The sequence below is a fragment of the Lissotriton helveticus genome, chromosome 4_1, assembly GCF_964261635.1.
Source record: "Lissotriton helveticus chromosome 4_1, aLisHel1.1, whole genome shotgun sequence".
NCBI classification, from domain to species: domain Eukaryota; kingdom Metazoa; phylum Chordata; class Amphibia; order Caudata; family Salamandridae; genus Lissotriton; species Lissotriton helveticus.
In genome coordinates this window covers 1,630,099,427-1,630,127,193 of record NC_136063.1, presented here as the reverse complement: position 1 = coordinate 1,630,127,193, position 27,767 = coordinate 1,630,099,427, and the positions used below count along the sequence as shown (strand labels likewise).

At 46.9% G+C, this 27,767-nt stretch overlaps 1 protein-coding gene across 1 annotated transcript in view; it reads left to right on the top strand.

Moving 5' to 3' along the window:
• The window catches only part of ITGA9 (integrin subunit alpha 9), a 913,294-nt gene that overhangs the window by 710,548 nt on the left and 174,979 nt on the right, over window positions 1–27,767 (top strand). The window contains exons 21-22 of the mRNA XM_078688268.1: window positions 13,255–13,344; window positions 15,012–15,120. Coding sequence (XP_078544394.1) covers window positions 13,255–13,344; window positions 15,012–15,120 — 199 coding nt within the window. The remainder of the gene's footprint in view (window positions 1–13,254; window positions 13,345–15,011; window positions 15,121–27,767) is intronic.

Below are 27,767 nucleotides of genomic sequence, written 5' to 3'. Positions count from 1 at the left end.
CTGCTCATATGTGCCTAGATGTTGTGGAGCTGAAGAGCTCAGAATACCCTGCCTTCCTGAGGGAGCCTGCCCATTCATACATATTGAACAAGCATTTGCAATGTAATAGGTCTCGCATTGCTTTACGTTTGAGCTGTTTGCGTTGCTAATATAATGCATTACCAAAAGCTCAAACTTTCAGTAATGCGAGAGCTATTGCATTGCAAATGGATCACAGCACTCACGCTCTAGCTTTTAACATCTTAAGCTAAAGTGCGGGTGCCGTGATTGTTCCAAAAGTAAAGAAATATATATTTTTTTCTATTTCTTTACTTTCGAAGCAATCGCAGCACCCACACTTTAGCTTAAGATTTTTAAAGCTAAAGCACCAGTGCTGCACTTGTAATAAAAGTAAGCAAAAAGAAAAAAAGGTGGAGGCATGCTTTTTTTTCTATTTGTTTATTTTTGTTACAATGGTAGCAGCCATGCTTAGCCTTTGAACATCCTAAGCTAAAGTGTGGGTGCCTCGATTGCTTCAAAGTAAAGCTTAAGATGTTTAAAGCTAAAGAGCTGGTGCTGCCATTGTATGAAAAGTAAAATAACTGGAAAAAAGGCATACAGCCGCTTCCGCAATCGCAATAAAAAAAAAAAAGAAAAGTGGGGCCACCATTATTAGTGCTGAGGCGTGCCTGCCGCACTGGTTAAATAAAAAAAATAAACTTTGCAAGGAGAGTGTGTCCTACCTACAACAGCAGGCAGGGGAATGGTGCTTAAGAAAATAATGCTTGAAGGCTATAACTAAAAGGTACAGAGTAGCAACACATGTAACGGGGTTTGTCCTCATGGGAGGTTACAAGAAGAGAAAAGGGGGTATTCAGGAGTGCCTACTAAGACTATTGACCAATGAAAAGCCACCATTTACAAAGGACAGCGACATGAGCCAATTAAAAAGATGGGCGGAAAGTGGGCAGAGCTTCCTGCCCATATCCAGAATACCCCATGTCTTGAAGAGACAGTGTAATCGCTGCCTAAGCGAGACCTAAAAAGGCACACTTGCCATGGACTCAGGAAAGCTTGACTCTGGAATAAACTGCTCTTCAGTAAGACTGAAAAAGTTATATAGTTTCTCTATAACGAGTCCTGAAGACATCTACATCATGCATTGGGGGTTTGCACATAGTAGCTCTTTGCCATACCTTTGAATCAGCAACACCCTCACTGTCAAGCAGTGAACAATTCAAGCCAGGCTCGTTGAAAATGCATCAAGCAATGGTGGAATGATGTATATGCACCTGGTTAGAGACTTCCTCACCACCTGAATCCCAAGCCTTTCATCCACTTGCATCTGGGTTTGATCCCACTTTAAGCAACAGTATTGTGTCAGGGCTGGTTTTCAAAACCACCATCCCAGAGCTTGGAGTCATCCAATTTTAATGTCTCATGTAATAGTGGTGTTTGCCGCTTTGTAAGTGTTCCACATTTTTTCTAATTTGTCCTAATGCTGAACTTTTAATGAGGGAGGAAAGAAGGGACAATGAAGAGTCAAGGTGGACATGTTTTATCCCAAATGGGACGATGGGCCCTTTTGGGAGGGTTATTACTTTCTCAAAGTTTGTGGTACAGGGCAAAGTTCCTCCAAGCAGGTTAAGACTGTAGGCTCAGGCCTGGGAAAGTTCCTCACCCCTGAACAGTCTTAGGGGCAAGGCCCAGTGAAGAAAGGTTGATTGCCGTAAATGCTTCAGGATGAGATAATTGTCTAGCAGAAGCCAATACTCTGTGTGGCAATTGTGTCTCCAAGGTGTAGTTCCCTATTAGGTTCTTCTTTTGAAGTTATGGAGCTCAGCAATGACCATTGGCAGTTGTTACCAAAGTGAAGACATGGAAAGCTTTCATAAAGGAGAATCAGCAGAGCATGAGCTTGCAGTGCATGATCAGACAGTACAAAAGATGCTCAAACTGAAACAAAACAATTATAAAGGCTTGGAAAGTCATGCATTCTCTTGACTGGTTTCAGAATGCGACCATGTCTATCTCATGAAGAAGAGAAAGTGCATAGGCCACTTAGGTGATATTGCTTCACCTCAGATGCTGAACTAAGGATATTCCAACATGAAAAAGGCATAATTAAAAAAGTTATTTAGAACTGCTTGACATATATCCAAGTTCAACAAAACACCACTGTTATAGCATCACACATAATCAGCCCTTCCTACCTGTCAGGCATGGAGTCTGAAGATGGTTCAGGGGAGTTCTTGTGCTCATATCCACCTCTAAGTACTGGGCCGCAGCTGACAGACAGGACAAAGGTTTCCAATCACAATTGGGTTTTGCATTTGCCTATTAGATAAGATGAGGGATGACTTTTCTCAGCCTTGGCAAACAACCTTCTGGTTAGCAAATAAGCATATTAGCTCGTTGCAGTGAGGCACGTTAGCTTCAAGAGCCATAATTAAATGGCTGAGATATTGGCACAGTATAGGAAACCTACCTTTCTGATTTGTATAAGTTTCTATCCCTTCAGTACTGCAGTGTGCTGTGACGCATCTCCTAAAACATGAAAGATAGATAATAGCACTAAAAAGCTCACCAGGGATTTTTTACCAAACAAATTTGATGCTGAGGGGTTTAGTAAGCCAGAGACCTCTCCTCGTTGTGATTTAATGTTGGCATCATTAAAAAGGCATGCCATTTAACACTTTGTTGATTGGTTACTGTAGGAAATTGAGATACTGGTTGAGGGGTTTGAAACCCTACTTAAACGGCTATCACAATTCTTGTCAGGGGAAACACAAGCAAACCCCAAATTAACTTGTGATTAACCCTTTGATATCCTGGCAGAAAAGCAGTCAGCACACCAAGAGTAATGTAGTGAAAACACAACACAAGAAAAATCCCACAACAATTGGGTGTAACCTAATTTTGCCATGTCTAAAGGAGAGAGCACAAGTACTTTAGCACTGGTTAGCAGAAGTAAAGTGTTCAGAGTCCTAACGCTAGCAAAACCACTCCAAGGATATCAGGTGCAACAGTTACCGACTTACATTTCAATGTTGCATTTAAAAACTGTTTGTTTTCATAGTCACGTTTAGGCTTGATATAAACTAATTACAGTAGTTTATATCGAGAATAGGGCACAGCCAAGTGTTCCATTTTAATTTAGTGATCATTTAGGGACACGCTCATTGACACTTTAACTTATGGTTATCATATTTGATATATGTTGACACCGCATGGCATTAGCAATTACAGAAAGTAATAATTATGCCTAAGATCAGCATTTTGTGGTAAATAACTGCAGATAGTTCAGATGAGGCAGTCATGAGCCCTCATCCCTAGAAAGCTGTGGTATGGCAACACACTCCATGTCGAAAGCAACATCCAACTGACCGGAAGACTCCAGACAGTGCAATACTCAGCAGCCAAACTCACCTCCAACCTCCCACTTCAAAATCACATCACCTCCCACTGCAAAGAGCTCCACTGGCTTCCAGTCCACAAACAAGCACTTGTCAAACCCCTCACGCACACATATAATGCCTTACATAAGTTTAGTCCCACGTACCTCACCAACCACTTAAACTTCCACTAACCTGCCAGACACCTCTGTTCAGCCAGATTCCTACTTGCAACCCCCTGCAGCCCTTGCACACACTGAACCAGATCTATTGGTCATGCCTTCTCCTACACATACCTAAAGCCTGGGACTTCAGTGCTGCCTAGAAACTAAAGACCTGGCTCTTCAACCAGCCCTGGCTCTGGCTCGGCCAATACAGCTCCTGCTTCCACACCTGAATACCCTCCCGGGTGACTCGTGAGCTATATATAAATAAACATGACCTAACATAACAGAGTCTGTGCAAGTATTATACAGTATTATACTGTGCCAGAAAATATTTTCGGAAAGAATTCTATTTAAGGATTTATGGTTTCATTCAATTCATTTTACAATGTTCCAAAATGGTAGTGAGGAATCACTGTGAGCTGTTATCACCCAGAAAACGTTTGACCTGAACTGTACATTCTAATACCCTCAGCTTTTTAGCTTAGCTGTTCAAGTGGTAAGTACACAACAAAAGAGAATCCTTTTAAATTGTGCACTTTTCTTGCCTTCTAGGACTTGGTGTGCTTATTGCGCCTGTTGACTGGGACTCAAGTGACAGTGATTTAGGTTGAGATCCAGTGCCAGAGTGGAAAGGCTTTATGAAGACTTCTCTGTGAGAGGAGCGCTTGAAGCTGGTCCTCTGGCAAGAACCATGGGTTATTGGCAGCCATATCAAAGTACAGTCCGTTCAACAGGAGACTGGTATGTGTGCAGTCAGCAGCTGATGCTTTACATATTCACTCCCCAAGTGCTGTCACCTGTGAAGAGGCTCAGCATGGGAGCTGGATTGCATGAACTGCACACAGAGTAGCAGAGGCCCTGTCCAAGACTGGAATCCTTCATCTGGCTGTACAGGGTTAGGATACTTTGATGAAAAAATAGAATACAGTGTGACTAATTTTGTTTTCGTTTTTACAGTTGTCTTAAATAAAAAGAAATTCAAAAAGAAAGCTGCAACTAAAGAGTCCTTCTTTGGCAACTTTCGTTTTTGGGTTTCAAATAACCGGAGTTAAAAAGGATAAGGGATGCTAAAAACAATGAGACATAAAGGGTAATAAATCTATGATTGCCTGAGTGGATTCAAGCAAAACTTCAGAACAAAGTCATAACTGTAATCAACAGTAGTGGCTGGTGATTAGTGAAAGTGGCGGTGCATAACCCTTGCTCCAAATTAAAGCAACGTAGCCTGACGTCTTTAGGAGTGTTCAGAGGGCTTCACCTCGGAGAAAATTTTGACAAGAATTGGGTCAAATAGTGCATCTTAGAACAGAATGTTTACACTATTTGCTCAACAGCCACTGTTGTGACAAGGCACTGAAGCCAGTCCTGAACCTCTACTTTTTTCAAAATGTTCGGTGGGTGCCACCCACGTCCATTCGCCCCTTTGTCAATTATTACTTCCATTGTACCAGGGACAGAATTTTCTCATGGGTGCACCACCATGTCATGGTTAGCATTTATGCCAAGATTACACCCCCAATTACCTCCAATATGCTGATACCAATAATTTTGCATCACTGCCCCTTATGTCAAGAATTATGTCCACTGCGCATGTGGCAGTATTTTGAAACATGTATCCCATATGGCTAATATTACATTCAGTGTGCCAGCATCAGCATTTTACCAAGAGTACCCCTTGGCTATGAATTTCCTCCAATGTACCAGTGCTGGCATTTTGCCTTAGGTACCCTATATGACTAGGATTACCTTAAGTATGCCAGGTCCAGAGACAGACTCCCAACAGTGACACTCACAAACACACTCTCACTCATTTCTACTGATTTACTAGCACTCACTCAATCTCATTTATTCTCCGACTCACTCGTTCACTACTCACAGCTATACTCGCTGTAAATTTTTTCATGCACTCCCCTTCATTCACTCACAAACACACACACAAAAACACCCACAAACACAGGAACATATTGCCCCACTTAACCACGTACATCTCTGTAAATATGACCTTGCCTGCCAATCGCAGAGTGTAACGGAACTGGAATTACTAGAGGTGAAATACAGGCTTATTGTTTCTTAGCTAAGAAGGAAGCTTGGCCAACATTTACGCTTTCTATACCTATCCTAGGTGTACACGGTTGTCTGAAGACTGAAAATGTTAACAATACCTAAATCTCAATAAAAACAAGCATTTGCAATGCAATAGGTCTCACATTTACAAGATTTAGGAACTATTGGCGTTGTAAATGTAAATGTTTTTTAATCATGTGTTTTGGATTTGATTGCATGTATGTGGTGTATAGTGGATTTATGTGGGTCGATGTGCAGTGGAATTATGTGGATAGTAATTATGTGGTTTTTAGTGTATAGGAAAAGTGTGTATTGGGAGTGAGTGTTGCGGAGGGTAATTATGTGGTATGTTATTTTGTTTGTGGAGTGTTATGTAGTGGAGTTTAATTGTGTGATGTGCTGTTGAATTTTGTGGTGTGATGTGGAATTATGTGGTGTGGAATGTATGTATGTTGTGTGTTATGTAAGTGTGCTGTTGATTTGTTTGTTTTTTGTTTTTGAATTATATAGTGTGTAATTATGCTGGGTGGTTTTGAATTGTGTAGTGTGGAGCTTTGTCTTTAGCGTTGAAACTGGAGCCTTAAATATAAAGTATAAGCACACACATTATTACAAGCACAGAGTAAGAGCTTAAATAGGTGGAGGGAACTGAAGTGTCCATCTCACACTTACTGCATGGGTAAATCCAACTTATAGTATCTTTTTTTAAGTTTAAGAACTGAAGTCTTCAAATGTGTTTTATTTGATGGTAATTGATTACGGCAGCGGTTAAGTGAAGTGAGCCTTTTTTTGGGAGGAAGATGTTAATTCCATTTAGTAAACAAAATTAATCACAGCTATTTTCCCTAGGGAACTGGGTGGAGGATGGGTGTTTTTGTAGGAAGCCTCAGTGACCCAGTATAATACACTGGATAAAGCCTAAGATGTTTGCCAGTAAGATTAAAAATATGGGATCTGGGAACATTCCATACATAAGAAAAAAATAAACAGTGACGCAGCCAATTATTTCTGAGTGGTCATAGTGGATGACACGTTACCACAACCGAGAATATATGAGGTAGGGGAAGAGAGCAGAGAGGGATGCAGTTTTAAAATTGGAAGAGGGTACAGCAGAAGAGGTTCTGGAAGAGGGAATACTGGGTTTGAACTGATGGAGGAGAAGCAGGTGGGGACACGGACCCTAGCAGAGATAGGTCAACAAACTGGGAAGTACACGCCGCCTGGAATCCGTAAAGCTGATAAAACCGAGCTGGCAATGTGTTTTATTAACCTATATTGTGAGAACAGTTTTCAACAAAAAGCTGCAGCAAAGGAGCATTGCATTTCACAATGTAATTTCAATGCTGGCTGGACAATAGTGAAATAGATAGATTTCCAGGCAAGGCGATTTCTTTGGAATTCTGGAGGAGCTGAGACAGAGTCAGTCGCACGTGCAGCTGGCACCGTAGACGTTATTTGCACGATCGCATAATATAGACAGGCCTTATAATTGAGCCTTCCTGTCTGTGTTATGAAGGAAAGCTTTTTTGAGGTACTGGCTGCAGTTTTAAAATGCAGTTTGCCATAGGTAGCAACAGGGCGACCTGTAAAGAGAAGGCAGGCCCACCGGTAGCACGTGTGATCATAATCTCCCCCCTGTGCAAACTCCGGTTACCGGTTACCTTAGGATGTGAAGGGGGCTCTGCTGTCCGCGCTGATCTCCGGTGAAGCCGCTTTTGCCGGTGGGACGTGCCTCTGCCTCAGGTCAGGCTGCTCCTTTCCTCGATGACGAGTGTGAGGGAACCCCGGTTGCTAGGGGACACCTCGCGCCTCTCTAGATGCAACGTAGCTCCGCTTGACGAACCTCCGCGTTGCTGGGGGAAATCCTCTTTGCTGTGACCAATCCAAGCATGGCTCGAAAATGACGATCCCGGGCCAGTGGTGGTGAATACTGACAGGGTGTTTTCAAGGCTCCTTCTCAGAGTGGCGAACCCGGCCTCAGGCACACAACTCAGCTCGAGGGGCAGCGGTGGAGTCAATGCACACACAGCGCTCGGGGGCAAAGCAAGCGCTCCAAAGTTCCTCAACGGTGCATTAATCCACACACACAGAGCGTGAGGGACTCAATCCTGGAGCAGATCACGTTTGAGGCAGAGCAGGCCTCACAACCTTACGCCCGAGCTGTGTGCCGATGAGCACACCGAGACAGATTACTCAGGGGGACAGCTTCACGAAGGCACAGCGCAGAGACCCACACAGCAACTGGAAGGGTGGGTGCTGGAGAACTTTTGTATCCCTGAGTTCCCAGCTCTTCTTAGGCCCTTGGAGACAGGCAGGCTTCAGAGGGGCAAAGCACACAGCACAGCGCCTCTTCAAGTTAGGGGAACACAGCACACAGCAGACAGTCCCTTCCTCAGCAATCACAGCAACTGTAGGTCAGCTCCCAGACACTCAGCACGGATTCCTTCTTGATCACAAAGTTTCCTAATCTATTTTTACTGGGGCTCCAGTCCTACTTTTATACCCCAAAAGTCTTTGTTCTTCTTGTGTGAGGGCTCCTGGACCCAATCTAAACCAGTTCTGAGTACACTCTGCCACTTCACCTCTTCTTCCTTTGTGAGTGTGGGCCAGGGCCATCAGAGGCACCGCAGGAGGTGGAGCCAGCATTGTGGCAGGCAGGCACAGCCCTATTGAGACCCAGGTGCTACTCCTCCCACCAATCTACATGCAGATGGGTCCATTCAGCCTTGTGCTGATTCAGCCATCCTCCTGGAGCCACCCCCAGCCCCTGTCAACCACAAACCAGACAGTCAATACACAACCAGGCAGAGGCACACAGAAAGGTTGAACAGGAAAATAGCCTCTTTCTAAAAGTGCTATTTCCAAACTTAGAATTTAAAAACCATCTTCACTAAAGGATGTGTTATTAAATTCTGAGTTCAGGGATACCATATTCTATATGTCCATCTTGCCGTTATGGGAAGATATGCAGGTAAACATGTCACACAGCATTCCCCATGTTATTCTATGGGCAAGATATCCTTTCAATAGTGAAAAACGAAATTGGCAGTATTTCACTATCAAGACATGTTACCCACACTAGGGTAAGTAAGTAAAACTTTATTGACTGTGCGATTACTTAAAATCTTTACAGTATAAAACACATGAGCGTCCCCCCTGGACCCCCCCCCCCCAAAATACCCTTCCCGCAATAAAACCCTATATACAACATTAGGATTTCATAATGACTGTTTTTACTACATTATGTCCGTTAAAACTTCTTTTGTTTGTTCCTTGTCTTTACGCCTTCGAGAGTCTGGACAGTTAAATCAGAATTCAGCAAGGTTAATCTCAACTCAATGCCATATGTAAATGGGAGAGTACTTCATTGGCCCCTTATCCGCCCCTAGTTTGGTTTCTGGGTCAAGTAATCCCAATTACTTAGCAATAGCTCCTAAAGGACTGACAGCTTGTATAATTAGGGCACCTGATGGAGTTCATGGCTCAATAACAGGAACCTTAGGGTCAGTAGCCTTTTGGTAGGTGTCAAATGCAGTTCTGACTTGATGGATGAACTTGCCGACCCTAGCTAGTAGACACGTCATTGTTTCCGTAAAGCACCAGTCCGAGGCCTCTCTGCAGGTTCTATAGCCTAGGTTCCGTAGGGCCGGGCGCAGCAGACGATGGCGATCGCTGACCAACTTTGTACAACAGCACAAAAGGTGTAACCAGGATTCTCTGCGGTAGTTGCATAGCCGGCAGGCAATGGCACAATCCATTCGTGCCCATTTTGGGTTAAAATCTACGATCCCAAGGGCCAAGAGGTGCAGATACAGAATTTTCTTTCTCGCTTGGGGTGATAGTGGGTCTCGCAGATACGGTTGGGGTTTGCCAGGAATGTAAGACTTGTCCAGGGCCAGGGTTAATGGGTTATATCGGAGTGATGAGCAGTCGAGCTCGTACGAGATGGTCTGGACTTGGCGCTTGATAGCTAAGGCTCAGGCAGAATGTGAAATTTCTTGAAGGGGCAAGCTGTTTCCCTCGATTTTCAGTAGGTCAATGCCTTGTGCCACCTTAGTGTGCCATGGGGAGCCCACTTCTCCAAAAATAATTTTTAGAAAGTGTTTTAAATTGTTTTCAGGTGCTTTCAGTACTCTGATGTAGTATTTTAACAGGTCCCCCTGTAGTACCAGCTCTGGGCGTTTCAAGCCTATTTCTAGCCTTAGCCTGTTGTTCCTTGCCTAGCTTGGGGCCTGTAGCACAAGCTTATACGCTTTCACCTGGGCTGCTTTGATCGCTTTCTCAAATGCACCTGGATAGGCAATGTGACCATACGTAATAGAGGGGATCAGTTTTGCCCTAAGTACAGTCAACATCGGTTCTACTGTGGGACTGGCTAGGCGATGGCTTAGACGTCTAAGGGACAGAATTATGTTATCTATTCTTGGTTTTAGCTCCTTTAGATGTTTGACTGCGGTGGCTCTCTCTGACACCCAGACTCCCAGGTAATTGTATGATGAGGCTGTTCTAATTCGGTGCACCCCCATGGACCATGTTGCTCGTTTTTTCTGCTGGTATTTACCAAAGATTACAATCTTTGTCTTGCTCTCGTTGATCTGAAGACTATTTTCCTTGTTGTGTGTTGCAAGACTGTTCAAAGCTCTTTGGAGCCCCACCCTGGTGTGGTCCATTACCACCGTGTTGTCTGAATACTGCAGGGTTCCCAGGACCAGCTTTCCCAATCTTGGAGGTACTAAATTAGCGTCTTTTAAGGCTTGCCCCATGTCTGCTGTATACAGGTTGAACAGTAGGGGGGCCAGTAACCACCCCTGCTTTAGTCCAGAGTTGGTGTCAATTCTTGCTGTTGTGATTGTTGGACTTAGTTTCACCTGGACCCATGTCCCCTCGTAGAGTGCTTTTATGGCTTTTAGCAAGGCTTGAGGGAGGCCCCAAGTTTCTAGTTTTGCCCATAACCGACTTCTGTTTACTCGATCGAAAGCGGTGGAATAGTCTATGAAACAACAAAACAGGGGCAACTTGTTCCTCTTGTTAGCTTGCTTCGCAAGATAGGAGAGCGCTGTAATATTATCCAAGGTGCTACTATTGGCCCTAAATCCAGTCTGTGTAGGCGGGAGAATGCCATTCTTATCCACCCAGGCCTCCAGGTCCCTTAGCAGTAGGCGGGCGTATACCTTGGCTTCTATATCAAGAAGGGCTATGAGCCTGTAATTAGCCGGGTTCGAGTGGTCACCCTTCTTGTGTATAGGAACTAGGATCAAGCCTTTCCAAGATGTTGGCAGGATTGCTGTGGCGAATGAATAATAGAATAGCGGGGTGAGTATCGTTGAAAAAAAGGCTGAGGCAGTTTTAAAAACCTGGGCTGGTACTCCATTTGGACCAGGAGCCCCGTCTGTTCTTATAGCTCTAATATATTTCAGAGTCTCCTCCTCTGTGTACTTAGCCGGTTGAATTAGCCCTAAAGCGACATTCGGTGCGATTTGAGTTTTGATGTTTTCCGCTGCCGCCTTCGACCACGCTAAACTGCCAGCGTTAGTCTCATTTACCCCGCAGGTGTACAGCCTCTTTGCGTATTGTTCCCACACATTCCCTGCGACACTGTTTTCCTTGCGCTCGGCTCTGGGCGTCAGGCTATTAATGTATCGCCATAGCTTGCTGTTGTCTTTTTCTTTGATTAGACAAAACACTTTGAGCCAGTTCTTTTCTGACCGCTGCCTTTTCAGCTCTCAAACTTTCTTTTTGTGAGTGGCTCGCAGGGCAGGGATGGAAGACTTCTGTGGCAGATAAATGCCTTTCTAGTAACACCAAACAAAAACCGGGACGTCTGCTCAGCCTAACTTTGGCATTTGAGGCCTGAAAATAGAGCCCCCTTTCGAGGCCTCCCAAAAAAAACTGGGGGGGCTCAGCCCCCCCTACTTAAAGCCCTGAATGGATGACTGCTGTAAGTTCAATAGAAACATTGCCCAGGCCGAAAAGACCCTTTGTGAGGGGTTTACGAAAGGTGGGTGACAAGTCTGGCTCAAGACTGCAAGATGCGCTTACCAAAGGCGGGTTCATGGGGTCAAAATTGTGCCCGCTGGGGCAAGGCTCTAGTAAGGAGCACATGAACACTCTTTGCATGCAAAACACATACTTGTGTTTTATCTGAGTATTATATTGTTTCGGGATTTTGGCTGTTAAAAGCTTCCTAAAACAAATGCTGTTGTTGCATTCAATATTCCGAAGCAAAACGTTAAATTACATACCAATCAAGTGCGGCCAATCAACTTACAAATATATGCCCTACCTTTTACTTTCACTGCACCCTGTCCTTAGGGCTGCCAAGTCAAATTTGCAGTAAACTGCACACACAGGCCTTGCAATGGCAGGCATGAGACTGGTTTGAAACACTACTTGTGTGCTTGGCGCAACCACTGCTGGAGGCCCACTAGTAGCATTTATAATACAGGCCCTGGGTATATGGTATTCCACTTTACAAGGGACTTATAGGTAAACTAAATATGCCAATAATGTATACTCCAATGTCACCATGTTTAGGGGAGAAACACATACATTTTAGCACTGGTCAGCAGTGATAAAGTGCTCAGAGTCCAAAGCCAACATAAAGACTCAGCCAACAGCTGAGGTAAGCAAGAAAAACGTTTTGGGGAAGACCACCCTAAGGATGCAGGTTTAATAGTAATATCGCAACTTTTTCATGAAAACAAATGATCCGTGAGGTTGTTTGTTTCAATTTAAAATATGTACATGCCAAGCAATTAGTGACAGAGTGTGTTGCTGGGTTGACACCCTGGTTCCCCCTTTGGGTGGTCTTTTACTGGTAATCAAGGCTATTTCAACCACAGATTTGTGACATGGACCTATGCATTTGCATGTCACTGTGTGCCAATGATTTGTTAATAATTTCTATAAGTGGCTTCTGAGAGGCCTCACCTTGTACTCTGAGGATTGTGGGATATGGGTTTTGTGGCCCAGATGATAGACGTATGCAGAGTCTGTAGCTGTTACTTTTTCCCGTGTACAATTGGGCAGTGTACCATTTCTGAGTACCTCTGATTGTGTCCAGATGCTAATGCTGTAATAGTTAAATTACCCTTTCAGTCAGGCCTAACTGGTTTGCATTATTTGTTGGTTATATGTGTCTCTTTCATTCAATTGCCCTTGTCCTTTGACACATAAATAGATACTTTTCCCTTCCATTGTCTTCTTCATGAAAACTCTTTATTGAACCATTACAGTGTTGGCAATCAAATAATAATGCTACACCTTGCTTTTATTGAACGGCCACCTCTATAATCCTGGTTACATTTTAAAAAACCAGTGCTCTGTCACAAATCTCAAATATGCTCATTTTATGAATTCAGAAGGATGGGGGCCGAATGGCTGATATGGGTCTGTGGCATGTATCTAGCACACAAAGGTCTGCTGCAAGCACAATAACTCACTGAGCTACCTTACTAGCTTCATTAGATAGTGAGTCATTCTTATTTAGGAACTTAGAGAAATTAGAACATTGCCACAATTTGTAGGTGGTGAATCTGGGATACTGAGATATCTTTGATGTCCACTCTCGGCACCAAAGTTGGTGGCATAGTTGTTTTTGTATGCCAAAGATATACTGTAGTGAATTAACACATTGTTTTTTCTCCTAGTGGAAACCTTGAACGAGCCGAATCTCTACTTGACAACACTCTCACACTGACTGTGCCTCTGATGCATGAAGTGGACACGTCAATGACTGGGTAAATATCTGGGTTGAAGATGCTGATGCAGGAAACATAAATCCAACATCAGTGGAGAAGACATTAGTGTTTTTGCCTATCTGGTAGCCTAGCCATGGTACATCTTTTAGTTGTGGTGACTTCCATAGACTATATAGCAAATGGAATGGATGAGCTTTGAATCAGGACATAAACTCTACTACTGGACACTAAGGGATAATATAATACGGATTTCTTTACCTTATTAGTGATGTTGTAACTACAGAAATGTGCTTAATTACAAAATAGTAAAATTACTACAATAATTAGACCCTCTTCAAAGGCCACTATGGGTACATTCACATATTGATCCATGTTAAGGCGAGGAATGTCACAAAGGCAGCACTCTGAATGATGATCCAAAAATGCCATTCAATTAAAAGCACTAGCCAAACAGCAGCTGACATTATTAACTCCAATGTAGATGGCTTCAAATTGTGCACAAATATATCGTTAATTTCTGCTTCAAAAAGGTTATATTTTTGTACTGAGCAGATGACCATAATTCATAAAAAACAAGCTCGTTCACTTGTTCCTGTTAAATGATAGACCCACATTATGATAGACTACTCCTGGAGTAGCATGTTGTGGGGGAGGTGAAAGGTCACTGTGGATCCTAAATAAAAGACCATATAGAAATCTGTTTCCTAATCTAGGGGCCCATTAGGATGGTGGGCGGAATGCCCCGCCAGGCTGACGGTAACCACCGCCAGCCTGGCGGGGGCAATCTGCCCGCCATCCGCACCTGAATTCCCCCCCTCCCCCACCATATTAGGATGGCGGGGGGACCGCGGCGGACGGAAAGACCGTCCGCCGCTTTTCCGCCCGGTCGCCTTGCGACCAGGGTGGAAAAAGTTTAATATGGAGGCGGTGTCTAATAGACACCGCCAGCCATATTATGATGGGCTTTTGTAGATGCCTTTCCGCGGCGGCGATGCCGCCACGGAAAGGCATGCGGTCTTCACTCTGGGGGCCCCCTGCGGGCCCCCAGAGTGAAGGAGAGGTGGGGGGTACACACGGGAGTGGGTACCTGTGGTACCCCCTTCATTTGCATAAACAAAGCGGCAGGCACCGCGCGGTGCCTGCCGCTTTGTCTATGCAAATGAATTAAAGCATTTTTAGCATTGTGGCGGGCGGTGCAGAGAGCACCGCCCGCCACAATGCTAAAAATGCAGGATGTGCCCTCCACTGTGGCGGGCACATCATAATTCCCCCCACGGGACCCCCACCCTTATGGCGGGCGGTCCCAAACCTTGATAGGATGACGCATCATCCTAATAGGCCCCCAAATCGGGTCACATATTATGGAGTGCAAATTCCCTTCAAAATGAATAAGGAGGGACAGAGGACCGGGTTTGTTTTAAACTGGCTACAGAATACAGTGTATTATAAGGAAAACGTGACTCCATTATCACTAGATTGCAGTTCTGTCACTTTATAAACATTCCCTGGCTAGGACCTTTATGTGGTCAAGAAATTTCTAAGGGACAGAAGTTTCCTTACTATTCTATGTATGTCATGTATCTCAAGAGTGTAGTTTTGGGAGGGGTGACTCTAGAAATGAGATTTGAATCCAGAACATGGCTCTCTTGACTCATTGGTTTCTAGAGTGGTTCGCTGTGTTGACCTCACTCATGTCATCCTTTCAGAATCGTGTCTCCATCCTCCTTTATTTATGGTGAATCAGTGGATGCATCAAACTTTGTTCTGTTGGAAGATTTGGAGTGTCATTTCCAGCCAGTCAACTTCACCTTTCAGGTAAGGCAATTTCATCTTTCTGGGATGATTTTCGCATTGCTTTGCCCTCACAGTCTAGAAAACATACATTTCTTTCTGTTATTGTTTTGTAATGTGAACCCCTCCACCCTTTTATTTTCGATCATTTTTTTCTTGTAGTAGGGTTGAGTATGGGCATTGTGCTTTATGGGTTTTACAAATTAAGATCACATTTTCTATTGAATGTGACGCTTCCCAGATTCCTAATAAACAAGCAAAATACCAATTATTGGTTTCACAGAATGAACCTTCCTAAAAACGCACTCGGACTTATGTGCCAAAATCACCATGTGTGGAATGAATGGAAAATAAACTGAAGGGATTGCACTGCATGGGAAAAGGGAACAGAGAAATGCAAGAAAATCCATTCTTGCTGGAGAAGCTTAGCCTCAGGAGTTCAAAGTGAAGGGAGCAACTCTGGCAGATTATGAGTTTGTGGCCACACAGGGACTTTGTCTGTGTTCATTTCAGGGGTAGTACATTTGCACGTCTCAGAAAGGCACTTGGAGAGGTCACTTAAGAGAAACTGTCACAGAAGCTCAGGATGATTCTCAGACCTATCAACATTCTCATTGAAAGATATAAGCATTCTGGAATGGCAGGGCTCCCTTTGTCTCATGAAATGATTAATTTGTATGGGGAAAAATTGGTCAAACCATATACATGATCTTTTTTCTTGGTCTTAATGTCTCATTTCGATTCTAGCAGACGGGTTACTCAGTCATAACATGCCAAACCCTATATAGACCCTTAGACGTCATGACTCGAAGCTGCAAGACTTTGGAAGTTTCTTGAACAGCATGACTGCTATGACCATATAGAGGCTGGCCTTTGTGGGTCTAGATCCTCATAATGGACCTTAAAGTTACGTTTTCTCTATAGGGTCCTTGGGATACCTTCTAAAGGTAGCTCTTATTGCTCTTAAATGACTGCTAAGGGGTGTTAAAAAGAGCTGTGTGCCACCCTATTACAGTTAATGGCCGTGTCTCACCACAACACAACTACAGGTTGTCTGTGTCACCCTTGTGCAACTAAGTGTTGTGTGTCATCCTAGTGCAGTTAAGGGTTGTCTCACCTTAATTCAGTTAGGGCTCTTGCGCCACCTTAGTGTGGTTAAGGGTTATCAGTCACATTACTGCTGTGAAGGGTTTTGTGTCACCCCAATCCAATTAAGAATGGGTGTCAACCTAGGGCAGTTAGGGGCTGTGTGTCATTCTAGTGCAACTAAGGGTTGTGTGTCCCCCTAGTACAGGTAAGAGTTTTATAGTATTCTAGTGCAGCTTAAAGTTGTGTGCAAAACTAATGCAGTTATGGCTTGTGTGTCACCTTGGTACAACTAAGGGTTGTGTGGCGTCCTAGTGCAGGTAAGAGTTGTGTGTCACCCTAGTGCAGTTAGGAGTTTTGTGTGGTAAGTTTATGTAATATCCATTCATTGACATCTACATATTTTGCAGTTGCTTGTTTTCCCTTCGACTACACCCAAGCGTAGTTTTTTCCTGCATGTGAAATCATTCATACCTTGCTTCCATTCTCTTAGAAAATAAAACTTTGCAATATAGCTTGCCCTCAAAACAAAATAACTTTTCTTTTCTCTCTCTCTCTTTCATCTCCTGTCCTCAAAATAAGTAGATCCCTTCTAGACGTCAGCGCTGTATACACTAGTGCATGCTTTGTATAGCTTTTCTTCAAAGCTCATTTAACACTTTCAAGGGAAAGGTGTACAAAATCACACTAGCGTACAAAATGATTAAAATGGAGAAGATGTAATATTTGTGTGAAGTCCCATTCACTTAGAACTTTGCACCGTTGCATATTTTTTGTATTTTTAACTAGCAATGCATGATAGTTGAAAAACGTACTGAGTGGCACACCTCTTATCAGAAGAGAATCTATTTCTCAAAGAAAAGCAACCCAGAAGGATGATAGAAAAAATCAACCAAAAAAACAAATAGTCAGGAAATGTTTTGTAAAGGGAGTTTTTAGAAGAGGAGTAGTAAACCTATGTTCTCCTTTGAGTAGGAGACATATTTTCATGAGCAAAGGGTTTAGCAGGAGAAGGTTCCTCGGCTCCTTTACGCTTATGTTTCCTCAAACCAAAACCCAGAACCTTACCTTGTGCAAGCCAAATCACAGTAAATAATGCAATATGTTCAGGTGTCTTAAAGTCAAATTCTTAACTTATTGTAAAATACATTACAATAATTTAACATGTAATATAAAAGATACATAGCAGGAAACCACTGGTTATGTTGTTTAATGACAGAATAGGTTTACAGTAACATTTACAAATTATTCGGCTCAATGGTTCATAGAAGCATAATACATAGTACCCATTGTATAGTGGTGTAGGAAGAGTGCCCTGGGTCCTAATACAATCAAGAAACAAGGGACTTCCCCCACGCGATTGGATAGTAAAACAATTGCCTTAACCGGGAAATAGTGGACTCCTTAAACTCCTAGGCCCCATTTCTCCTGCCCCTGCCGCACTGATTAAAGATATATTCCTGGCATTATATATTCTGTCCAAGTCTTCATCTCTGTCTGTTATTCTCTCCCTCCCTCTCACTCAGTCTGTGCTCAATTCACAAAAAGTTCAAAACTTACACCTGTAGTTTTATTCCTGCATTATTTAGAATTTTCAAAGGATTGCAGGTACTTCTAGACTATGCATTAGTTCCATCTTACTAGAAGTACTCTCAGTCTTAAGCATTTGCACATGTGTAATAAACTGTACAAACTGTGCCTGCCCAGATCTCCGCCCAGCTCCCGCCTCCCAGCTGACCATCCCTCGCCCCTCACCCTCCACTATCCACTTATGACCAATACCTCTGCGCGCAGCGTTCACGCACAGCGATCGCGCCCCAGTCGCGCCAAAGGTAAGCCCGTCTACGCCCGTCCGCGCCTGGACCTCGCCCAGCGCCAGACCCCCCGGCCCCCGCAAACCTCACTCATCCCGCTTAACGTATGACGCCGCCACCCTCCTAGCCCTTAACACCGGACGCACATCACAATGCGACAAAGCTGTCCAAGGATGTACCCACGGTCCCTTCGCCTGCCGCTCCTGCAAATTTACCAGCATCAAGACCCATACCACATCCACCAACCCCAAACACAACTCCGAATCTAACCACCTGAAGTACATCCTGCTTAACACCCGCTCGATCCACAGACACGCCACCGAACTCTGGGATCTACTCGACACTACATCACCGGACGTCGCCTTCCTTACTGAAACATGGATGAACGCATCATCAACACCCGACATCGCCATAGCCATCCCAAACAATTACAAGATCATCCGAAAAGACCGCACCGTCCAAACAGGAGGAGGAATCGCCATCGTCCATAAGAACTCCATCAAAATCACGACCAGCTCCGATGATAACCTTGCAAACGCCGAACACCTTCACTTCCAGATCCACACCGACCCTAGGACCACACTCAGAGGCTCCCTCATCTACAGACCTCCAGGAACACGTAAACAATTCAGCGAAGACATCACTGACTTCATCATTCCACATGCCCTCGCCTCCGAGAACTACATTCTACTAGGAGACCTCAACTTCCACCTGGAAAAGAAAAACGACAACAACACCACCACCCTTCTTGACAACCTGGCCAATCTCGGCCTCAAACAACTTGTTGACACCCCCACCCATGTAGCCGGACACACGCTCGACCCAATCTTCACCTCGAGCAAACGCATCTCCTTCGACCGCACCACAGCTCTCCATTGGACGGACCACAGCTGCGTTCACTTCAGCTACAAAACCACCTCGACCCACAACCCCCCACAACCTATTCCTCGAAGAAAATGGAACAAAATCACCACCGACCAACTCCTCTCATCGCTCAACCAAAACCCACCCGTCCCCTCATCGGACCCAAACCAAGCTGCCATCAAATTCAAACAATGGATCACTCACAGCGCTGACGAATTAGCACCCCTGAAAAACCTTCACACCAAACAAGACAGCAAAAAGGCCCCCTGGTTCAACGATGACCTTAAGAAATCCAAAAAGCTATGCCGTACTCTCGAGAAAACATGGAGAAAAAACCCAACCACTGACAACATGACCACCTTCAAGACAGCCACCCGCAAACACCACCAGCTGATTCGATCCACCAAGAAATCAGCATTCAAGAATCGACTCGACAACAACGCACATAACAGCAAGGAACTATTCAACATCGTCAAAGAATTCGCCAACCCCACCGCAGCCTCAAATGACATCACTCCCTCCCAAGACCTCTGCGACTCGTTATCCTCCTTCTTCTACAACAAAATCGCCGACATACATAACAGCTTCGAAAACAGTTCCAACGAACAATCCTCTCCACCCCCCTCTGAACCTAAACCGCCCTCTAACAACCTCAGCGCCTGGAACCCAATCAACACTGAAGACACTATCCGCCTAATGAATTCCATCCACTCTGGCTCGCCAACCGACCCCTGTCCCCACCACATCTTCAACAAAGCAGACTCCATCATCGCACCCCATCTCCGTGATGCCATCAACTGCTCCTTCAACTCTGCTACCTTCCCAGAAAGCTGGAAACATGCCGAAGTCAGCGCCCTCCTGAAGAAACCCACAGCAGACCTCTCTGAACTTAAAAACTACCGCCCCATATCCCTCCTCCCATTCCCGGCCAAAGTCATCGAGAAAGCCGTCAATAGCCAACTCGCCGCCTTCCTCGAATCCAACAATTCCCTCGATCCCTCACAGTCCGGATTTCGAGCCAAACACAGCACCGAGACCGCCCTCATCGCAGCAACAGACTACATCCGAACACTACTGGACAACGGAGAAACAGTGGCCCTCATTCTACTCGACCTCTCCGCCGCCTTCGACACTGTCTGTCACAGCACCCTCATACAACGCCTCAGCAACATCGGCATACAAGGAAAAGCCTTGGACTGGATCATCTCGTTCCTAGCGGGTAGAACTCAGAGAGTCCGACTTCCCCCTTTCAAATCAGAGGCCACCGAAGTCATCTGCGGTGTACCACAAGGATCATCACTCAGTCCCACCCTCTTCAACGTTTACATGAGTCCACTCGCCTCCATCGCGCGTCAACACAACCTTAACATCATCTCCTACGCTGACGACACCCAGCTGATCCTTTCCCTCACCAAAGACCCCAAGACCGCCAAAACCAATCTTCACGAAGGCATAAAAGAAGTAGCCGTATGGATGAAACACAGCCGCCTAAAACTTAACTCAGACAAAACGGAAGTGCTCATCCTAGGATCATCCCCCTCTGCCTGGGACGACTCATGGTGGCCCTCGGATCTGGGCTCAGCACCCATACCCACAGACCACGCTCGCAACCTTGGCTTTATCCTAGACTCCTCACTCTCGATGACCAAACAAGTCAACGCCGTCTCATCCTCCTGTTTCAACGTACTCCGTATGCTCAAAAAAATCTTCCACTGGATCCCCACCGAGACAAGAAAGACCGTCACCCACGCACTGGTTACGAGTCGACTAGACTACGGAAACACCCTCTACGCCGGAATGACAGCCAAATTACAGAAAAAACTCCAACGCATCCAAAACGCATCAGCGAGACTCATTTTGGACATCCCTCGCCAAGATCACATTACCGGCCACCTGAAATACCTCCACTGGCTTCCCGTCAACAAAAGAATAACATTCCGTCTCCTCACCCACGCACACAAGGCCCTCTACAAACTAGGGCCCGAATGCCTCAACACTCGACTATCCTTCTACACACCCACCCGCCAACTAAGATCCTCCAGTCAAGGCCTCGCTGCAGTTCCGCGTATCCAAAGATCCACCATGGGAGGTAGATCCTTCTCCTACTTGGCAGCCAAGACCTGGAACTCTCTCCCCTCTCTCCCCACTCACCTCCGCCTTACACAGAACCCCATCTCCTTCAGAAAAGAACTTAAAACCTGGATATTTGATAAATAATGATCCCCCTCCCCAAGCGCCTTGAGACCCTATGGGTGAGTAGTGCGCTATATAAATTCTTGAACTTGAACTACAAATGCACATGTAGATTCTTGCTGACATCGCATTTGCTCATGTTAACATTGTTGTCTTTTTACTTCATGGGGAATCATATTTCCCTTTTGGAGAAACACTGTTCCATACACCCCCATACATTTTTGGGATGTTCTTTTCCCATTCCACTTTGGAAAGGGAAGTACTCCTGTCCTCCACTGAAGTAATTCTCTGACCTTTTTCAGAGGAGGGGCCAATAAAAAGTGTGTGAATAACATGAGTTTTTTTCAGTGTGTTAAAACTTTCCAGAAGATCTCCACCCTGGAATCCCCGCTCCCTGCCAATCAGAACTGACTTCCTTGTAGCATTCACAATATTACTGTGATATCAAGTCTTGCTAAATGGATTTAGAAGTGTAAATCGATTATTGTGATTCCCAACGGACAGTCACACACGTCCGACATGTGTACTGTGTATAAACTGCTCTTTCTTTTGTGTAATTCCAGGGGAGAAACAACCATGCTCTGCAGGCTTTTAGAAAGTGTATTTTTAGTTTCTATGACAACTCTTCTCATGGACATGATACGATCTCGTTTATAATAGCTAACACATGTCTCAGTGCGCATTCATAACTTTACAGTGAAGCCCATAGTATTTGCATTTTTCTATAGAAAGAGCTGATGTTTTCCACACACATGACAGAATGCTCTAAAATTCAGCTCCAGGACTTAAAAAGATGTGTTTAGTTTAAATCTTCTGGCTTATACAAAATGTAATGATTTCTCCAGGACCTACACAGAGTGGTTTTAAGTAGGAAAGACGTGATGAGGACCAGATGTACAGTAGTTTTAACTTAAGCATCCTTCAGCTAAAAGCTTGTGAAATAAAGTACTAGGCAAGATGACCTATCGACATATATGCAGGGTGACATACTGAAACACACGGGATGTTAGTAAAGAAATAGTGATGATAAACCACAGCATTTGTTTCAAATTATCAACATTGCAGAATAGTTCAATAATTTAAAGGGCTGAAAAGCCCTTGAAAATAATTCATTATGGACCAGGGGCCAGATGTGCAACCGTTTTAGCGGTCGTAAATGGGAAATTGGTCCAGTTGTGAACGCTAAAAAGGGTTGTAGCATGTACCAAACCTATTTTGCGAGTCGATATCCTGTTACCAACTCGCAAAGTAGGTTTCCCGAGTCGCTATTGGGAAGGGGCATGCCAAGGGTGTCCCTTCCTAATAGCGAATCGCAGGAAGATGTAGGATTGTTTTACAACAGCAAATTTGGTCACAAAACAGTCGTATTTACCACCAATTTCAAAGATGATTAAGCCAAACTAATCAGGCCTCATTACTTATAGCCAAATTGAAACTGCGCCCAGAAAATCGAATGAATCATAATGGATTCTCCTTGGATCATCCGATGGATTGAAAGTCAAATTGAAAGTCGGGTCGGATGACCCAGAGAGATTCCATTATGATTTATTTGTTTTTCTGGGCGCAGTTTCAATTAATTTGGCTATTAGCGATGAGGCCTGATTAATCATTTTTGAAAATCCTACATGTATCCTATGTGCCCCAGCTGATTCCTACTTGTTAGCTGATTGTTGAGAGAATAATTAAATTACATCAAACATTTTTAGATTAGGAGGCTTGGGCCCCTTCACGGGTGTATCTGAGTTGGGCCCCATTACTTGCCACCCGTGCGTGTGCACTACTATAGGTTACCCTTTCATTTCTTCACTACTGTCCTGATGAAGATCTGTAGGCAAGGATTAAATTCACCTCATGCATCAGTCGGGTCTAAACGTCGACATCGATTTTCAAGCCTGGGTTGTATACATAGACCCTTATGAATGGTGCATTAGGATTCAGTTACCACCAGTTCCTAACTATGGACTATTGCTTTTGCGCAGATAACTGGTCTTTCAAACAGGCATTCTTACATTGGCTGACTCGAGGCCCTTGAGCCTATACTGTAAATTGTACAAAAGTATTTTGTAACAACCATTCCTTTTCTTTTCCTTATCACTTTGAACATGAATACTTTTCTATGCACTCTTTGGAGCAACCGTGATACAAACTTCTTAATATATGTATGTAATATTATAAAGTTTCTGAAAAATGTAAATGTAATTAATCGTTGAAAATCTCATGTGTGATCTTTTCCTTTTTAGGTCTCGCCTGTCAATGCGCATGCGCATTGAGCAGAGCGAGACTATAGGGCTTTAAACAAAGTTTACCTAACTGCGGCGATTTGGTGCTGTGCCCGTGGCTTTTAGGTCAATGCGTTTGCGCATTGACCTAAAATGCGCGTGCACATCACCAAATCGCCGTCTGTTCCATCAGCCGCACTCCTCCCACACCTTTGAAGTGAAGCTTAGCTTCACTTCAAAGGCCCCGGCTGCTTCACACCCTCCTGCCGCTCTCCCCGCTCCGCCCCCTCCCCTGCCGCCGTGTGCATTTCTCCTCCCCCCCCTCCCCACAGCAATGCCCTCCGTCTTGTTTCCTTTCTTGTTTTTCTTTCAGGTGAGATATCTTTTCCATCATTTGCGATAATACAGTTCTCATATGCATTTTTTAATTATTAGCAGCATATACACAGGCGCCCCTTCGGCGCTTTTGCTCTCAACCCTACTATCCTGTCAGCCGCATCTCTATAAGTTACTCGAAGCATGGCCTGACATGTGCACAGCTTATTCCGGCACCACCATCCTGCCAGACGCTTCTGCTTTGTTCGCCCACCGCATGGCCCTATTTGTGCACATTTTACTTTCGTGCATACCCTTACCCGCAGCCTCTCCTTCCCCACTTCTGCCTTTTCGGGTCTCGCGCTCACCGCAGACCCCTTCACATGGCTCACACCCACCTTTTTTTCAGGTTACCATGCCATTCCCCACCTGTCCCCCAGTCATTTCCGGGTAGGACGCGTGCACCCAGTGGACTCTCGGCCTTGGCCCGCTTATTCTGCCAGCCGCTTCTGCTTTGGTCGCCCACCGCATGGCCCCATTTGTGCACATTCACTTTCGTGCACACCCTTACCCGCAGCCTCTCCTTCCCGACTTCTGCCTTTTCGGGTCTCACACTCACCGCAGACCCCTTCACATGGCTCACACCCACATTTTTTTCAGGTTACCATGCCAGGTTACCTCACTCACCCTCAACCCCTCACCCTCACTCACCCTCAACCCCTCACCCTCACTCACCCTCAACCCCTCACCCTCAACCCCTCATCCTCACTCACCCTCACTCACCCTCAACCCCTCACCCTCACTCACCCTCACTCACCCTCAACCCCTCACCCTCACTCACCCTCACTCACCCTCAACCCCTCATCCTCACTCACCCTCACTCACCCTCAACCCCTCACCCTCACTCACCCTCACCCTCACTCACCCTCAACCCCTCACCCTCACTCACCCTCACCCTCACTCACCCTCAACCCCTCACCCTCACTCACCCTCAACCCCTCACCCTCACCCTCAACCCCTCACCCTCAACCCCTCACCCTCACTCACCCTCACCCTTACTCACCCTCAACCCCTCACCCTCACTCACCCTCAACCCCTCACCCTCACTCACCCTCACTCACCCTCACTCACCCTCACTCACCCTCACTCACCCTCACCCTCACTCACCCTCACTCACCCTCACCCACCCTCACTCACCCTCACCCTCACTCACCCTCACTCACCCTCACTCACCCTCACCCACCCTCACTCACCCTCACCCTCACTCACCCTCACTCACCCTCACCCTCACTCACCCTCACCCTCACTCACCCTCACCCTCACTCACCCTCACTCACCCTCAACCCCTCACCCTCACTCACCCTCAACCCCTCACCCTCACTCACCCTCAACCCCTCACCCTCACTCACCCTCAACCCCACACCCTCACCCTCACTCACCCTCAACCACTCACCCTCAACCCCTCACTCACCCTCACTCTCACTCACCCTCACTCACCCTCAACCCCTCACCCTCACTCACCCTCACCCTCACTCACCCTCACCCTCACTCACCCTCAACCCCTCACCCTCACTCACCCTCACCCTCACTCACCCTCAACCCCTCACCCTCACTCACCCTCACCCTCACTCACCCTCAACCCCTCACCCTCACTCACCCTCACCCTCACTCACCCTCAACCCCTCACCCTCACTCACCCTCAACCCCTCACCCTCACTCACCCTCACCCTCACTCACCCTCAACCCCTCACCCTCAACCCCTCACCGTCACTCACCCTCACCCTCACTCACCCTCAACCCCTCACCCTCACTCACCCTCAACCCCTCACCCTCACTCACCCTCACCCTCACTCAACCCCTCACCCTCACCCTCACTCACCCTCACTCACCCTCATCCTCATTCACCCTCACTCACCCTCACCCTCACTCACCCTCACCCCCTCACTCACCCTCACCCCTCACCCTCACTCACCCTCACTCACCCTCAACCCCTCACCCTCACCCTCACTCACCCACACCCTCACTCACCCTCCCTCACCCTCACTCACCCTCAACCCCTCACCCTCACTCACCCTCACCCTCACTCACCCTCAACCCCTCACCCTCACCCACCCTCACCCTCACTCACCCTCAACCCCCACCCTCACTCACCCTCACTCACCCTCACCACCCTCACTCACCCTCACTCACCCTCACTCACCCTCACCCTCACTCACCCTCACCCTCACTCACCCTCAACCCCTCACCCTCCCCCCACTCACCCTCACCACCCCTCAACCCTCACCCCACTCACCCTCACCCTCACTCACCCTCAACCCCTCACCCTCACTCACCCTCACCCTCACTCACCCTCACCCCTCACCCTCACTCACCCTCACCCTCACCCTCACCCCTCACCCTCAACCCCTCACCCTCACTCACCCTCACCCTTTCACTCACCCTCAACCCCTCACCCTCACTCACCCTCAACCCCTCACCCTCACTAACCCTCACTCACCCTCACTCACCCTCACCCTCACTCACCCTCACCCTCACTCACCCTCACTCACCCTCACTCACCCTCACCCTCACTCACCCTCACCCACCCTCACTCACCCTCACCCTCACTCACCCTCACCCTCACTCACCCTCACCCTCACTCACCCTCACCCTCACTCACCCTCACCCACCCTCACTCACCCTCACCCTCACTCACCCTCACCCTCACTCACCCTCACCCTCACCCACCCTCACTCACCCTCAACCCCTCACCCTCACCCTCACTCACCCTCAACCCCTCACCCTCACTCACCCTCAACCCCTCACCCTCACTCACCCTCACCCCTCACCCTCACCCTCACTCACCCTCACCACTCACCCTCAACCCCTCACTCACCCCTCACTCTCACTCACCCTCACTCACCCTCACCCCTCACCCTCACTCACCCTCACCCTCACTCACCCTCACTCACCCTCAACCCCTCACCCTCACTCACCCTCACCCTCACTCACCCTCACCCCTCACCCTCACTCACCCTCACCCTCACTCACCCTCAACCCCTCACCCTCACCCTCACTCACCCTCAACCCCTCACCCTCACTCACCCTCAACCCCTCACCCTCACTCACCCTCACCCTCACTCACCCTCAACCCCTCACCCTCAACCCCTCACCCTCACTCACCCTCACCCTCACTCACCCTCAACCCCTCACGCTCACTCACCCTCAACCCCTCACCCTCACTCACCCTCACCCTCACTCACCCTCAACCCCTCACCCTCACCCTGACTCACCCTCACTCACCCTCACCCTCACTCACCCTCACCCTCATTCACCCTCACCCTCACTCACCCTCACTCACCCTCACCCTCACTCACCCTCACCCCCTCACTCACCCTCAACCCCTCACCCTCACTCACCCTCACTCACCCTCAACCCCTCACCCTCACTCAACCTCACCCTCACTCACCCCTCACTCACCCTCACCCTCACTCACTCTCAACCCCTCACCCTCACTCACACCCTCACCACCCTCAACCCCTCACCCTCACCCACCCTCACCCACACTCACCCTCAACCCCTCACCCTCACTCACCCTCAACCCCTCACCCTCACTCACCCTCAACCCCTCACCCTCACTCACCCTCACTCACCCTCACTCACCCTCACCCTCACTCACCCTCACCCTCACTCACCCTCACTCACCCTCACCCTCACTCACCCTCAACCCCTCACCCTCACTCACCCTCACTCACCCTCAACCCCTCACCCTCACTCACCCTCAACCCTCACCCTCACTCACCCTCAACCCCTCACCCTCAACCCCTCACTCACCCTCACTCTCACTCACCCTCACTCTCACTCACCCTCACTCACCCTCAACCCCTCACCCTCACTCACCCTCACCCTCACTCACCCTCACTCACCCTCACTCACCCTCAACCCCTCACCCTCACTCACCCTCAACCCCTCACCCTCACCCTCACTCACCCTCAACCCCTCACCCTCAACCCCTCACTCACCCTCACTCACCCTCACTCTCACTCACCCTCACTCTCACTCACCCTCACTCACCCTCAACCCTCACCCTCACTCACCCTCACCCCTCACTCACCCTCAACCCCTCACCCTCACTCACCCTCACCCTCACTCACCCTCAACCCCTCACCCTCACTCACCCTCACCCTCACTCACCCTCAAC